The sequence below is a fragment of the Tamandua tetradactyla genome, chromosome X, assembly GCF_023851605.1.
Source record: "Tamandua tetradactyla isolate mTamTet1 chromosome X, mTamTet1.pri, whole genome shotgun sequence".
NCBI classification, from domain to species: Eukaryota; Metazoa; Chordata; class Mammalia; order Pilosa; family Myrmecophagidae; genus Tamandua; species Tamandua tetradactyla.
Window position 1 is genome coordinate 121,113,503 of NC_135353.1, and position 16,579 is coordinate 121,130,081.

The 16,579-nt window shown below is 47.8% G+C and overlaps 1 protein-coding gene across 2 annotated transcripts; it reads left to right on the top strand.

The window, feature by feature from the left end:
- Nucleotides 1-10,829, top strand: TFE3 (transcription factor binding to IGHM enhancer 3). 2 transcript variants are annotated; one of them, XM_077146381.1, is made up of 10 exons: nt 1-425; nt 2,614-2,727; nt 3,720-4,023; nt 4,741-4,986; nt 5,094-5,198; nt 6,787-6,904; nt 7,266-7,322; nt 7,470-7,545; nt 8,450-8,597; nt 9,054-10,829. In XM_077146381.1, exons 1-10 carry the CDS (start codon nt 310-312, stop codon nt 9,495-9,497), a joined length of 1,728 nt encoding a protein of 575 aa, XP_077002496.1. In that variant the 5' UTR covers nt 1-309; the 3' UTR covers nt 9,498-10,829. The 2 variants fall into 2 exon arrangements, with proteins under 2 accessions (XP_077002496.1, XP_077002497.1); XM_077146382.1 differs by lacking the exon at nt 1-425 and having other exon boundaries at nt 2,616-2,727; nt 3,785-4,023.
- The last annotated feature ends 5,750 nt before the right edge of the window (nt 10,830-16,579 follow it).

Below are 16,579 nucleotides of genomic sequence, written 5' to 3' on the forward strand. Positions count from 1 at the left end.
GCCGTCAGTCCCCGGTGTGGTCACTTCCTGTGGAGTTTCCCCAGCCCAGGGAGGAGGGGGAAGAGGACGAGGGGGAGGAAGGCGGTCGTCCGGGGTTAGGTTTGGGGGGGCGGGTGTCGGTCCGTCCAGGGACGAGGATGACTCACGGCCCATCCCGTCTCCCCGACACCGCCCGCCCGCGCAGAGCTCGCTCCATGGCTTAGCGGAGGAGGAGGTGGTGGCGAGCGGGGGGAGGGGGACTCTTATTTTGTTAGGGGGACCGGGCCGAGACCCGACCGGCCTGGCAGGGCTTGCCCGGGGCCGGGCGTCATGTCTCATGCGGCCGAGCCAGCTCGGGACGGTGTAGAGGCCGGCGCGGAGGGCCCTCGAGCCGTGTTCGTGCTGTTGGAGAAGCGCAGGCCGGCCGACTCGGCCCAGCTGCTCAGGTGCGAGGCCGCCTGGGGCCGGGAGTGCCGGCTGGGGTTCCCTGGGGCCTAACCTGGGGGGGCGGCCGGGGCCCTGGAATAGGATTGGCGGATCTCGGCCTGTGCTTGGAGGACGTCTGGCCGCTTGTCTTGGAGGGGCATTTAAGAGATCCAGCGGTGGCCTGCTTGAGCTGAGGCTTGAGGGAGTCCTGGGAGTGCATTAAGGGGGCCTGGGTCAGATTTGGGAGACTCTTGATTGAGTCTGGCGTGTCCAGAAACTGGCCTGGGTAGCTGAACTTGGGGGATTCTGCTTAGAGGCTCAGTTGGGGTCCTTGAGTCAGGCATGAGGGAGATGAATTGGGAGGGACACGTCAAGTGAGGCACTGATTTTAAGGGAGTCATGGAATCCTTTTCCCTCAGTGTGGGAGAGGGTCCAGGGAATAAGGGTGCTGTCTTGGGAGCTTGGTGACTCCCAGAGGCTGGTTGTGGGAGACGGTGTTTGGGTATGTCTTGCGTCCGGGGATTTGAGAGTATCTCAGGTATGCTGCTAGGGACCTGCCTTATGCGTGTGTGCTTACCGGTGAATGAGAGAAGCAACATTTCACCAAGACTTGGCCAGATTAATCCCTTCACCTCTGCCCACCCACTCACCTGGGTCAGCTCCCTAGGAGAGTGGACAAGTCCCCATCCTATACCCAAGAAGGGTTTGAACGGGAGACAGACAGACAGAAGATGGAGATGATGAAGATAGTGATACCTCTTAGCTCTGAGAAGAAGGCCTCAGACCTTATTTGGGAACCCAGAGAAGGGTCTTGTTCCTGCTCCCTAGTTTTTCAGCCAGCCCTGGGTACCCCGGCCCCACGAAAGATGCAACTTTTATGTCATCTTCCCAGTCTCTATCTCTCAACCTCTTGGGGGAATAATCTTGAATCTGTCCCTACAGCAGGATTGAGTCCCTGCTCACTTAGGAGTGAGTACCAATTGCACCAGCCCTCCCTGACCACACTGCTGCCGGCCAACTCCTGTGAAATGGACACATGAGTATGGGAGGGGGCTCTGCTTACTTTCTGCCTGGGATTGTGCTGAGCTCAGCGGCTCCCCCAGCTTCCTCTTCCTGACTTCCTGGGTGGTTTTAGGGCCCCGTCTAAGGGTGAGGAGAAGAAGGAAGACAGATCCTTGGGGAGGGGAGAGAATTCTTGTCAAGTGAAGTCACCCACAATTTCTCAGGATGCTAAGTATTTTACAAAATTCAAGGATGCATATCCATCCGTGTGCATTAGTGTCTCCTGCATGCTACGGTCCTCACACCTAACACAGGGCTGAGCCAGAGCCCTTCTGTGTATCCATTTGCCATCTCTTAAATCCTTTATAATCACAGGAGTGGGGATAGTTCCACATGGCTTCTTATTTTCTGTGTCAATGGGTGTTGGTGTTGGTTGTGTATATGTTTTGATCTATCCAAAAAAACTGGAGGGGCCTGAGAAGGCTCCTCCCACCAAGAAAAGAATGCTTGTATAAAGCGATCATCCACCCATATCCTCCCTCTTGTAAACCCACACTGTTGGAATGAGGGGTCCCTGTGCTATTTCCTTTTTGCATTTGGGCATATGTTGACATCCTGTCTACTCAAGCTGGAGCTGGGGGGAAAGATCATTTTGCCGAATTGCTGGATTCTTATGTAAAGTGAATCATCAAGCCCAGTTCTCTTTGTGATGAGAATTCAGTTGATGTTACAATGGACTGTTATGATGAGGAATGGTCCTATATGCTATGTATAATACATTTGTAGGCTCTCATTCAACTGTCAGGAAAACAGCGGGGGGGCGGGGGGTAGTTGGGTTGGGTGCTGGGAAAACTCGGAATGCAAAGTCAGGCATCCTGTAAAGTGAATTGTCATTCCTAAATTCTGAATTTCTGTTTTCCTCAAGCCCAGGTTGTTGTTATGCATGATTATTAGGGCAAGGGAGGGAGGGTGGGGTCCAGTCACCTTTATCATTTTGAATCCTAAGAGACTGGATACAATGGGGGAATGAAGGAGGGGAGAGGATGTGGAAATTCATCATGGTGGCACCCAGCAGGGTGGCTGAATGGGAGGGGTACACTCAGTTTCCCTGGTCTGCTTGTTTGTCTCTCTCTCTCTCTCTGGAAGGGGAGGGGAATGAGGCCTTCCTACAAAGCACTGACCACCATCCCTTCCCCCCACTCTCAGCCTGAACTCTTTGCTTCCGGAATCTGGGATTGTTGCTGACATCGAATTAGAAAACGTCCTTGATCCTGACAGCTTTTACGAGCTCAAAAGCCAACCCCTACCCCTACGCTCAAGGTATGATTCCTCTGACTCTCCTCCCAATTCCTGAACCCTCCTGTCCCCTCTTGATGGGCAAAGGCCATTAGTACCAACCCTACCCATTCTTTCAACAGCCTGTTTTTTTTTTTTTTACATGGTAAAATAGGGGCCAGAAAGAGAGCATGTCACACAGGAAAACAGGTGGCCAAACTAGGATTCCAGTATCTCTGGGAAGTCTTCCCCTGCCTCCCCCCACCCCATCTGTACACACATTCATACACAAATATTCTAGACTTCCTAGAGTGCCTGGAGATGGGCGGGGCTTGCTCAAGCCCACCCCCCAGGTGGGCAGATCCAACATCCACAATCCCTGTTCAGCCCCCTCTAGCACTCAACAGACACCCCCGCTCCCGCCCCTTGAGGAGCCCCTGCTGGTCTCTTCTTTCTTACTTGGAGTCTAAATGTGCTGAGTCATCGGCCTGGGCTCTTAAGAGAGGGGAGGGGACCTGGAAGAGGGGCCGGAAGAGAGGATTGTGAAATCTCTGAGATTTTCAAGACTGACTAGCTCCTAGGATCAGAGGCCCAGACAGGGGAAGAAGAGGAGCCTGGGGCTGCCTCTGTAGCCTGCTACCTACCCAAGGAGCTGTGGGAGCATCTCCTACCTCCAAATTGGACTTCAGAGCCCTCTATCCAAATTTCTATAGCCACATCCCCAATCTTACTTCCTTCTACTCTCCTTATATAGAAGAAAACCCTTCTCCCAGGCCCTAACCATGGCATCCCCACTCAGTATATAAAGAGGTCCAAATCCAGGCTTTGCCACTCAAAACTGGAAGAAATATCCCCCACTGGGCAGCGAACCTGAGGGCTGGGACTGGGTCTGGTCCCGATGTCTTCCCTTCTATGCTGTGGCCTTAGAAGGCAGAGAATAAACCTGGCTCCTGTGTCTCTTCCATGACCCTGTGACCCCTGAGGCTGGAGATGAGACTTAGAGCTTACCTGTGGCCCCCATATTTCCCATTCCACAGCCTCCCAATATCACTGCAGGCCACCCCAGCCACCCCAGCTACACTCTCTGCATCGTCTTCTGCAGGGGGCTCCAGGACCCCTGCCATGTCATCATCTTCCTCATCACGGGTCTTGCTGCGGCAGCAGCTAATGCGAGCCCAGGCCCAGGAGCAGGAGAGGCGTGAGCGTCGGGAACAGGCTGCTGCTGCTCCCTTCCCCAGCCCTGCACCTGCCTCTCCTGCCATCTCTGTGGTTGGTGTCTCTGCTGGGGGCCACACATTGGGCCGTCCTCCCCCTGCTCAGGTGCCCAGAGAGGTGCTCAAGGTAAGGTGAGGTCCAGAGGCCATGAAAGGGGTTCCTGGGGGAGGGGTGGGGAGAGGAGGGTAAGCAGTGGTAGAAGCTAGGGGAAGGGAGTTGGCACTTGGGGGCTCTGCTGACTTTTAGAGAAGGTCCTAAGGACTCTAAGGAAGTCCCCACTACTAAAATGGGCTGAGTTAGTGTCCTATTGTACTTAGGGTTTCTGAGGGGTTCTTGTGCACTTTTGTGGGGATTCTTGGGGGCCGTGAGGATGTCTTGGTGGACCACAGTGTCATGAGCGCTCACATGGGGCCTGGGATCGGTGAAGTGACTTTGTATGAAGAGCTTCATGTATGAGGGATGCATTAAGAATTCTTTGAGGGCCACCAGTGTGTCTTCCCCACATTTCTTCCACACAGGAAGCCATGTGTGGTTCCCAGGATCTGTTAGAGGTGTTAGGGACTAGGAGGAAACCTTGGGGACTGTGACAGGGTGTTCCAGAAACTGTGAGGGATCCTGTGAGTCTTGGAGGCTCTGAGGGATTTCTGAGAAAGGGAGCTTGGGTCTTGGGGAAGACTCACCAGTATTTTGGGGGAGGGATATGTCAGATTCTGGGCCTGGTTTTCCTGCCTAAGCCTGGGAACAGATGCGGTGCACGAGTCAGACCCAGGCTCAGAGTCGTCCCTCTGAGCCCTTGTCCCACCTTGTCTCCACCACTGCCTCCTCCCCGCCCCCATGCCACAGGTGCAGACCCATCTGGAGAACCCTACGCGCTACCACCTGCAGCAGGCCCGCCGGCAGCAGGTGAAACAGTACCTGTCTACCACGCTCGGGCCCAAGCTGGCTTCCCAAGCCCTCACCCCACCTCCGGGGCCTGCTAGCGCCCAGCCTCTTCCTGCCCCTGAGGCTGCCCATACCACCGGCCCTACAGGCAGCGCTCCCAACAGCCCCATGGCGCTGCTCACTATTGGGTCCAGCTCAGAGAAGGAGGTGAGTGACTGCAGACTGTCCTTCCATCCTCCTTACCACCCCCACCCCCACCCCACCCTCAAGCACATATCTTTTAACTCTGCCCCAATATTTACTTCTTCCTCCAGATTGATGATGTCATTGATGAGATCATCAGCCTGGAGTCCAGTTACAATGATGAAATGCTCAGTTATCTGCCCGGAGGCACCGCAGGACTGCAGCTCCCCAGCACGGTGAGTCCCTGACAATTAGGGCATGCCTCTGTCACTGCAACCACACCTCCTATTGGCTGTATATATAGGAGACCCTTGCTTGGGACTATACTAAGATAAAGAGGGAGGCCTTATGAGGAAAGTGGGACAAACTAATGCCCTTGGGCCTTGCGTTGGACTGTATGAAGAGGTAGACCGTGTAGATTTGATATATACAGGGTGGGGTATTCATGGAGCCAATGAGGGGATATCAGGGTATGTGGGTTCTGCTCTGGGAGGTACCAGGAAGTGAGAATCCTGTAGGAATTTGAATGTACCAAGGGATTCCAGTCATTGAGACATACCCAGACCATGCAGTGATTGGAACATATGAAAAGCCTCAAAACTTGATACAGGCTATAACAAGGGGTTAGAGTATGTAGTGATTAGAACCTACCAAGTCACTTGCTGTGAACCCTGCAGCATAGCAAGCAGGTTGGGCTTTGCTGTGATTGGAATGTACCAAGTCACTTGCTGTGAACCCTACTGTATGACAGGTAGTTGGACTTTGCTGTGATTGGAATGCACCAAGTCACTTGCTGTGAATCCTGCGCTATAACAAGTGTCTGGACTTCGTGGTGATTTGAATGTACCAAGTTACTTGCTGTGAGGCTGGGTCCTTGTAGACAGTGGATAAAACTTTTTGCAGCAATGGCTGTAAGAAGAAATTGTAACATGATGGTTCTAGAGCATTCCAGGAGTCTCACAGCTCACTTTGAGTCCTACTAGGTGACTGTACCTTTGCTTTTTCCAACTTATGGAGCAGATGGAAGCATATCTAAAAATGGTACTGATTTATCAATACGTTTTTATTGACTTGGCTATAGCTAGAAATTGGGACCTTATGTTAGATGGATCTGGCATTAAATTAGATTCAATAGAGGGAGTTTCAAGAGATGAAAACTCATCAAGAGGCAGGACTAATCACTTATTGATTAGCATGTTGCTTGGGAGTGTATGCAGGAGAGTGTGAAGGAGAGAAAAAAAAATCTAGATGACATAACAGCAGTGCCAGGTGAGAGATCAGAATGTGCATGGAAATTCTGGAGTCTCAAAGGGCCTTGGTTTCCAGCAGCAGAAGAGTGTGTTCATAATGTGGTAAGACTTGATCAGAGCAAAAGACTGGAGGTTGGACTAGAACTCTTTACTAGGCCAGATTTGGGATGGCATGTTGCCATGAAAATTTACAAAGGTCTGAGAAGTTTGGATTGGGGTGTTCCAAGAATGCTGGATTGGAATGTTGCAATAGGAGGGGCCAGCAGGCTGGACTGTTATATTGGAGCCGACAAAGACCTGCATTTGTCCTCAAAACCAATCTCAGTACTTGGGAGAGGGGCTTGAGGAGGGGCAGGCGATGAAGTCAGGCTTTTCAATGACTTCCCTATGAGATTGCTGCGTGAAATTCCCTCGAAAGAGAAGGAAAGGGTTCCTTTGGTAAGTCAGCCAATCCCTGGGTTAGAAGTCCCCAGAGAGCGTGTGTGGAAGGTCAGGAACCTGATTCTGAGGAGGGGACGAGCCTGGGGTTTGCTCCCAAACCGTTGTTTCCTCCCCACCCCACCCCCCACCCTAGCTGCCTGTGTCAGGGAATCTACTTGATGTGTACAGTAGCCAGGGTGTGGCCACACCAGCCATCACTGTCAGCAACTCCTGCCCAGCTGAGCTACCCAACATCAAACGGGAAATCTCTGGTAAGTGCCGGGGTCTTGGCCACATGCCCCCACCCTGTACCTGTGCCACAGGGTCAGCCCCATGTCTGCCAGGCTGGGGAATGGGTACTAATTGTGGGAGAAGGAACATACAAAATGGGGACTTGTTGACTCTCTTTTCCCACATGGCCCCCGGTCCTGCTTTCACCCCACTTCCTCTCATGGCTTCTCATCTTGGCGTTAACAACCGACATGCCACCATGGTTTTGTGGAAAAAAAAAATAGCAAAGAGACTGGCATTTAAAACTTCCCCTGCTTCCACCCATAATCCCCACCTTAGCAGCTGCACGTGCTCCCCTGTTTCCCATGCCCAGAAGCCCTGACGACCCCGACTCTTTTCCAGAGACGGAAGCCAAGGCCCTCTTGAAGGAACGGCAGAAGAAAGACAATCACAATCTAAGTAAGTAAGAGGCCGTGTGCACTTGGAAACAGGCTTGGCGGCCCTGCCTTGCTCTGAGTCCTCCCAGCTCCCCAGTTTCTCTTCCCTCCTTCGCCTGTTCATGACAGTTTTCCTCTCTTTCTTTCTCTCTTCCCCCAACCTCCAAAGTTGAGCGTCGCAGGCGTTTCAACATTAACGACAGGATCAAGGAGCTGGGCACCCTCATCCCCAAGTCCAGTGACCCGTGAGTCTAGGCTGGGAGCCCCCAGGCTAGTGGGAGGTAGGGTGGGGCTCTGTTCCCCTCAACTTGTACCTTAAGGTGGGCTTAGCAGGGAGTCTTGCCCCTGGTAGTTCTTTAGCTCTTCTGGTCCTTTCCTGAGCAGGGCAAGTTCACTGTGTACCCACCTAAAATTTTAGGGTACATGGTGTTATGGTCCGTATACTTCATCTGGTTCCCAAACATCACTGACACCTAGTTTTTCTGTTTATTTTGTACTTCCCTTTTTTAATTCTAAGAAACATTTCTTAGGCTGCAGCTTTGTGCCAGGCAATGTTCTAGGGCCTTGCAGATACCAGAAGGAACAAGACAGACAAAAAAAACCCTGATCTTACAGAACCAATGTGTTAATAGGGGCAGACAGACTAAACAAGATAAATAAGTAAGTCTCGTGAGACGCTGACGAACATCATGGAGAAGTGAAAGGATTGAAAGAAAGAGAGGAGAGTATTGGGGAGGCTTACGGATTCAGATGAGGGCAGGCCTCAATGTATGAGGAGATGTTTGAATAAAGAGCTTAAGGAGTTGAGGCAAGGAGCCATGTCAATGTCTGGAGAAAGAATGTTCCAGACTGAGGGGAATAGCCAGTCCAAAGACCCTGAGATGGGAATGGTTGTTTTCCCCTTGGGAAGGACCAAGAAGCCGGAGTGGCTGTAGTGAGGTGAATTAGAGGGAGATAAGTAAGAGATGAGTGTCGAGGTGGTCAGGTCCAAGAAGGCCTTGTGGGGTTCGGTGGGTGGGGCCCTGTGGGGAACGCCTTCCATAACTCTTGCTGGTGGCAGTGTGGCCCACCTACCTGCTGCAATTCCCGCAGCTCGTAGAAAACTCTCCGGAGCACCCACTTCTCTTCTCCCCACCTCGGGCCCCACAGGGAGATGCGCTGGAATAAGGGCACCATCTTGAAGGCCTCTGTGGATTACATCCGCAAGTTGCAGAAGGAGCAGCAGCGCTCCAAAGACTTGGAGAGCCGGCAGCGATCTCTGGAGCAGGCCAACCGCAGCCTGCAGCTCCGAATTCAGGTCTGGAGGGATGAAATGGTGGGGATCAGGTCGTGGGGGCAAGAGGGGGCTTCCTGCAAGTGAAGCAGAGGAAGAACAGGCCTGGATTTCCCATCCTGGCAAACTTGGGGCAGGGAGGGGATCCCCAGGCTTCCTGACTCACAGGATAATACTGATAATCATAAATGACAATCCTGACATTAACAACAACACATGTTGGTTAGTTTAAGTAACATTTATCTCAAGCCTTGCACTGTATCAGGAGCTTTATCTCCATTAACCCAGTTAATCCTCAACCCCCGTGACATAGGGGAGACTGAGGCTCAGAGCTGTTAACTGACTTGTTTAATGCAAGCAATTGAGTGACAGGGGTTGAATTCAAACCCAGGCAGCCTTGCCGTTTTTAACAGCTGCCTCTGTGGGACTGTGAATCTCATCTTATTCTGTGCCGCCCGCTCCCCCTTGTACTATTTGCAGGAGCTTGAACTACAGGCCCAAATCCATGGTCTGCCAGTACCTCCCACACCAGGGCTGCTTTCCCTGGCCACGACTTCGGCCTCTGACAGCCTCAAGCCAGAGCAGCTGGACGTGGAGGAAGATGGCAGGCCAGGGGCGGCAACATTTCCTGTAGGAGGGGGAGCTGCCCAGAGTGCTCCCCACCAACAGCCCCCAGCACCGCCCTCAGATGCCCTTCTGGACCTGCACTTTCCCAGCGACCCCCTGGGGGACCTGGGGGACCCTTTCCACCTGGGGCTGGAGGACATTCTGATGGAGGAGGAGGAGGGGATGGTGGGGGGGCTCTCGGGGGTCGCTCTGTCCCCACTGCGGGCAGCCTCCGACCCCTTGCTCTCTTCTGTGTCCCCGGCAGTCTCCAAGGCCAGCAGCCGCCGCAGCAGCTTCAGCATGGAGGAGGAGTCCTGATCAGGCCTCACCCCTCCCCTGGGACTTTCCCACTCAGGAAAGGAGGACTAGGCAGGCTGAGGCCCCGCCTACCCCTACCCCTACCCCCGCCCCCCCAACCCACTAGACTGCCTTGCCCAGGTGTTCTAGGGGAAGAGGACTTATGAACAGGCCCATGCCTGTAATAAGTCTTTCTGTTCTTCTCCCAAAAAACAGCCAGGCACAGGCTGACAAGGGGCAGACAGTGAGATCTGGCTCTGCCCCCATGGGATGGGTTCTTGTCCAGGGAAGGAGGGAAGGTGAAAGGATAAGGTCCGGCCCTTATCCCCCTGGGACCATCCTAGCCAGGCCTCCTGGGAAATGAAAGTGTCAGGCTGCTGCTTCAACCCCTTCTCTTGGAACCCTCCGTTTAGTCTGTCCTGGCAAGGAAGAGGGCATCAAAATGTCAGTAGTCCCACCTCTGGAGGGGTTAAGCGCTGCGCTTCCCCAGGAACCCCACCAAGCCTGGGCATGGAAAAGAAGGGAGGCTGAGACTCGGCCCTTGACCGTGGGAACTCAGTCTGGGCCTTCTAGGAATGGAGGAGTCAGGCCCCACCTCTTCACTATAGGAACATCCCAGCACAGGTATTTCAGGCATGGAGGAATCAGTAAGATCAGGTCACCCCAGGTGGAAATTGCAGCCCCACCCTTGGCCCTTAGGGACATCCCATCTGTGCATTCCACACTGTGGGGAAGGGTGGTAACTTAGATGCCCCTACCTTAACGTGGGACCAACCTGACCTAACGTTCTGACAGCGCTGAGCAGGCCTCACCTTTGGGGAAGGGGGCAGATCTTCAAATCCTGAGGATTGGGAGGAGCCCTGCCTCCTTCCATGGGGGCAGTTTTGCCAGGTAATGGTGACTAGAGGGACAGAGTCTACGTTCCCGGAATCCATACCCGACTACTACCCATTTTCAATGTGTGAAGGAACAGGCCATTACTGGGAATTCCCTGGCCCAGGAAAAAGTGGAGGCCACTCTCCCACCAAGCCAGAGGCTTTGGAGGGAGGGTTGCAGAAGTATACTCACTCCCCCCATTTGTTTATCTGATTTTTTTTTATTGCGCCCCCACTCAAAAGTTAGGTTACCCCCACTCAGTTCTCCATTTGGGGGAATTTCCCTGCCCCCACTTTCAGAGTTATTGAGAGACACTCCCCCCACCCCCACCCCACCCCTTCCCTTCCGTTCCTACCACAAACACCCAAGGTTGTCAGTTTGGGGCCAGACCCCCCTGGTGGTTGTAATGAGGGGGTCTGTAGGTTTGTGATAAAATAAAAGGCTAGGCGTGTTTGATGCGCTTTTAACTTTGGCAAAGAGTCTCCTGTTCTTGTTTTTGACTGTGTGCAATGAACATGGCTCATGGAGGCTGGGAGGGGTAAAGGCTTTTGGAAGAAAGAGATTATTAAGATTAAGAGATAAAAGAATTTCAATAGAAAGAGAAACTGCATGAAAACACATCTGCAGACAAAAGTAGTAGCTAATTATAGGTCTTTACCTGCCAAGCACTGTCCTGACTGCTGAGAATGGTTCACCTTATTTCTCTCTTAATATTATCCGAGTGATGATTCTTATTCCCACTTTATATTTGAAAAACTTAAGGAACAGAATTTAAGTAGCTATTTTGAAGATGAGCAGCTAGTAGATGTGTGAACAGCTACGATGTAAAGTTAAGCTAAGTAAGGGCTCTGGTTTTTTAAAATTGTCACACTTAGGGGTAGAGGGGGAAAGAAGATTTGCAAGTTGACTTAAAACTTACACGTGGAAATACATGAGGCTATCCACTGGCAGACTACAAAGGTGTTCAATGCGAAGGAAACGGTAAAGACAAAAAACACAAAGGTGGAAGAACAGGCAAGCAACTCAGTTTTGGAACTGATGACATCCTTGGGGGATTTAAATGGTGAACAGAAACAAATACAGTGGATTCTTGTTATTTAGAGATAAGGAACCATTCATTGCTCCTAGGAGAAATACTGAGCTATGTTCTTGAATCTCTGGTCACTACATTTCAATAAGCATTCAATGCATAAGCTTGCTTTATATTCATTTCTGTTTAAAGATACCTGTCTTTTGCTTCCTCAAATTTGCATACAGTGATTCCCTAAATGTTCTTTGTTTCACCAGCCTTTTAGAGACTGCCTCCATTTAACAATACTGCAATCTTCCAGACATCTTCAAGCAGCATTTAAACAAAGCCTCATAACATAAACTTAAGCAAGTTGAATCATAAATTGCATTGGGGGCGCAGGTAATTGGAGCTCATTAAATAAAGTGTCGCTTCATTAACATTGAATTCCTGGCCCATAGCACTATAATTTACGCCTGGATGAAGCATATCTAACACACTTATTTTCTCCCAAAGGCGTATCTTGCGTTTAGGAACATTAGACAGCATTTCAGCCTATGATTGAAAGCCCTTTCAAACACTGAAACCACCAATAAAAAGCATACTTTCTGTTGTGCTTGCAGTATGGAGAGCAGAAATAAAAAGACAGAGTATAGTCGCCATGTTCGTCGTCAGCTGACAATGTGCACGCTGGCATTTACCACTGCGCATGTCCACGAATGACCCTTAAAGTGTGCCAATATTGGTTTGAGGATTACAGATAAAGTTTTAGTTGGTGGGTGGATTCGTAAACACGGAACCCACAAATAATGAGTATCTGCTTAAAGGCTGTTCTGTTAAGAAATATTCCTTGGCGAGAAAGGGAAATTTTAACTTCCCCAAGTGGAGGATTCCTGATAGTCTCACAAACAGTGTGGATAACCAAAGCAATAGGCCTCAATCTTGGGGTTTTTTCATTTGAAACTTAACCACGCAAAGGATAGGCTAAGCCTACTTAAAATTAGGCCTGATTAGAAAACCTTCTCGACCAAAAGGGGGAAGAGTGAAATGAGACAAAGGCTCAATGGCTGAGAGATTCCAGAGTCGAGAGGTTTTCCTGGAGGTTATTCTTATGCATTAAACAGATATCACCTTGTTAGTCAAGATGTAATGGAGAGGCTGGAGGGAACTGCCTAAAAATGCGGAGCTGTGTTCCAGTAGCCATGTTTCTTGAAGATGATTGTATAATGATGTAGCTTTCACAGTGTGACTGTGATCGTGAAAACCTTGTGTCTGATGCTCCTTTTATCTACCTTGTCAACAGACGAGTAGAACATACGGAATAAAAATAGATAATAGGGGGAACAAATGTTGAAATAAATTTAGTTTGAAATGCTAGTGATAAATGAAAGTGAGGGGTAAGGGGTATGGTAGGTATAATCTTTTTTTTCTGTTTTCGTTTTGTTTCTTTTTCTATTGTCTTTTTATTTCTTTTTCTGAATTAATGCAAATGTTCTAAGAAATGATGAGTATGCAATTAAGTGATGATATTGTGAATTACTGATTATATATGTAATGTTTTATTTGGTTTGTTAATTTTTTTAATTAATAATAAAAAAAAGATATTGTCCCTGAGATTCCTCAACCAGACAGTGATTTCCCACCTTGGACATAGGGCTAGGTTCTTATGTTCCCCGCTCCCCTGGACTGTGAGCCCTAAGAGCTGGGTCCAGGCCTGGTTCCCATGTCTCCCCAAACAGACTGACCCCTGGGACTTGGTTTGGGAAACGAAAATATGCAGTCACAAGGTTTTTACATCTTTTGTTTTTTAGACCTTTTGTGTAGTTGTACAGTACTAATTCTAAATTGACTGTGGTAAGTTAAGGATGCATTTTGAAATCACCAGGGGAGCCATTAAAGGAAATAAGGAGGAAAGATACAGCTGAAAAGTTGATAGAAGAATTAAAATAGAATAACAAAATATATTTGGTTAATCCAAAAGAAGGTGGGAAAGGAGGAACAGAGGATCAAAAACCAGAAGGAACAAATAGAAAATTTAGCAATATTATAGAGCCTAATCTGACCATATTAATACTTCCATAAAATGTAAATGAACTAAATGTTCCAATTAAAAGGCAAGGAATTTTGCCCATTCTAACTTTTTCATGTTAAGAAGGGATGTCCACTGAATGAAGCTGAATATGAGTATGGTTGAGGGAGAAGGGCTGGAGGCATGTATGACACCAGAAGGAAAGGTAGAAAATAAAGACTGAGACAGCATAATCTGGGAATGCCTAGAGTGGTCAATAATGGTGATTAAATGTACAAATATAAGAATGTTTTTGCATGAGGGAGAACAAATGAATATCAACATTGCAAGGGGTTGAAAATGGGTGGTATAAAGGAAAAAAAACAATCAATGCAAGCTGGGTCTATAGTCAACAATAACATTGTAATATACTTCCTCTGAATGTGACAAAGGCATTATGCCAAAACTAAATGCTATCAGGCAGGGGGCATGGGGGAGGAGTGTGGTTTCTTTATTGGAAGGAAAGGAAATGTCTTCATAATGTAGATTATGGTGGCAAAGACATGTCTATACTTAGGTTAGATTGTATGATGTGTGAATAGAACTGGTTAAAAATGAACAGAGAGAAACAAGTGCTGGAGAAAATGTGGAGAAAGAGGTGTACCTATTCACTGTTGGTAGGGAAATTTGAGAGGAGGTGCAGCCCCTCTGGAGGGCAGTGTGGTTCCACAGGAGGCTAGGGGTGGGGTTGCCAGAGGATCCTGCAACCGGGTTGTTAGACTTGGAGGAACTAAGAGTCTGGACAAGAATGGACATTCGCATACTGGTGTTAATGGGGGCAGTGAATGGAGGTGACCTAACAGAACAACCACTGAGGAATGGAAGGGGGAACTACGATGTATACATACAATGGACTACTGAGCAGCTGCAACAGGGAATGAAGGTGTGAGGCATGTAATTAGGTGAAGGAAACTTGAGGACAGTATGTTGAGTGAAATGTCAGAAACAAAAAGACAAATATTACCATGCCTCACTCATATGGACTAACTATAACATACAAACTGAGAGAATTGAAGTCGAGAGCATGGGTTATCAGGTTGGGGCCTATTGTAAAGGGTCCTAGATTGTAAGCTCCTAACGCAGTCACATCTATTCAGGAGGTGTAACTGTTAATTCTAAATTCTGAGATACTGAGCTATCTGTGTATAACTTGGTTGTCCCCTGAAACTTTGGAATTTGTGTGACACCTGAGACTCAGAGTTAGAGCATTGACAAATGAAAGTCAGCACTATCCCATACAGTAACTGTTTAAAAAGGTGAAAAACTGGTCAGATTTCCACTAGAGATTTGAATGAAGCTGATCTGCACAGGACTAACGTAAATCAGAATACAGGGAAAAGGATGATATCATCCATATTTTGGAACTTCAACTTCTGTGTAAGATCAAAGGGCGAGATGTTTATTTGGTGCCAAATTTATATTTTGGGTAGCACATTACCTAATTTAACTTGTATGGTCAGTTTACTTGAACACTAATTACATGGAATTTTTAATAGGGCATGAGATCTTGTTGGTTTGTACAGGTTAGTGTGATGCCCCAATATATACCAGAGTAAGTATTTTTATGCATTATCTAGATATCCCTTTTTAGTTTATGGTGTATTGGAGTGGCGGAGGGAAGTACCTGAAACTATTGAGCTGTATTCCAGTAGCCTTGATTCTTGAAGACGATTGTATAACCATATAACTTTTATAGTGTGCTCCTTTTATCCAGGATATGGACAGATGAGTAAAAAAATAAGGATAAATAAATAAATAGGGCAGGATAAGGGGTAAAAAAAATCGGGTAGATTGAAATACTAGTGATCAATGAGAGGGAAGGGTAAGTGGTATGGGATATATGAGGGTTTTTTTTCTTTTTCCTTTTTATTTCTTTTTCTGGAGTAATGCAAATGTTCCAAAAATGATCATGGTGATGAATATATAACTATACGATGATATTGTGAGCCATTGATTGTATGGTGTGGATGGATCATATGTGTGTGAAGATTTCTCAATAATACTATTAAAAAATACCTAATACCAAAAAACTACACACCAAAAGTTTTTTAAAAATTAAATTCTCAAGCACAGGTAGTGCCAAACTTGGATGGATAATCTCCCAACCATCTCATGAAAAACATGCAACTTCCTCCCTCCTCTGGAATGTTTTCTTTTTTATCTTGCAGAGTAGTTCCTCACAGGTGGTGCCTGTGAGAACTGCCATCCGCATCTCCATTACAACTTGTGCAATACAAATTCAGTATTCCAGCTATTGAAAATCAAGTTTCCAACACTGACATTAGTAGATCATTGAATTACCATGAAATTCAGAATTAACTAAAGAATCTTCTTCAATTAATGAGGGAAAACACGAAGAAAGGGAAATACTAGAAATTTCAGTAACTAGTAACAAGTGTGAGAGCAAATGAATCTTAATACTCCTCTATCTTGACTGCCAACTTCTGATAAAATAAAAATTTAATTTCAATAGAACATAAACCTGACCAAGACCAAGATGAAGATTTTACAGAATCTATTTCACATGTTGGCCTAAGATTTCCCAAAGGCTGTTTTTTAAAAATGTTCTAAAGGTGAGTTGATTCATTGGTTCATTCCAAAGAATCCTTGTCTTTATTTTGTTTTCCATGCATACTTTTCAGCAACAATACAACTAAATCAAGTATTTGCAAGTCAAAAGGAGGTCTCAGGGGGGTGCCAGGGTAGTTCAGTGATGGAATTCTCACCTGCCAGGAAGGACACTGGGGTTCCATTTCCGGCAGTACACCTCCCCCCACAAAAAAATTCAACAAATGGTGCTGCAATAATGGGACAGTCACGTGGGAATGTAATGTGACCTTTACCATACAGCATACAAAAAGGAAAAAAAAAGTCTCAAAGATTGGAAGAATTTGCAACAATGAAAATTCCACTTTTCACCGTGATGCTTTCCTAAAATGATAATTTTTTAAAAAATATTAAAACTGAGAGTTTAATAGATGATGCTTTATAGAAGGCAATAAAAACAGAAAGACAAATATGATGGGATATTTTGTGAGTGATTTTAGATGTTGTTATGCTGAGGCAGCGTGGAAAAGAGCATAGAGGCTGTGGTCCCAGGTTTCCTATCCAGCTCGGAAAGACTTAATGCACAACTGCAAACTCCCAAGG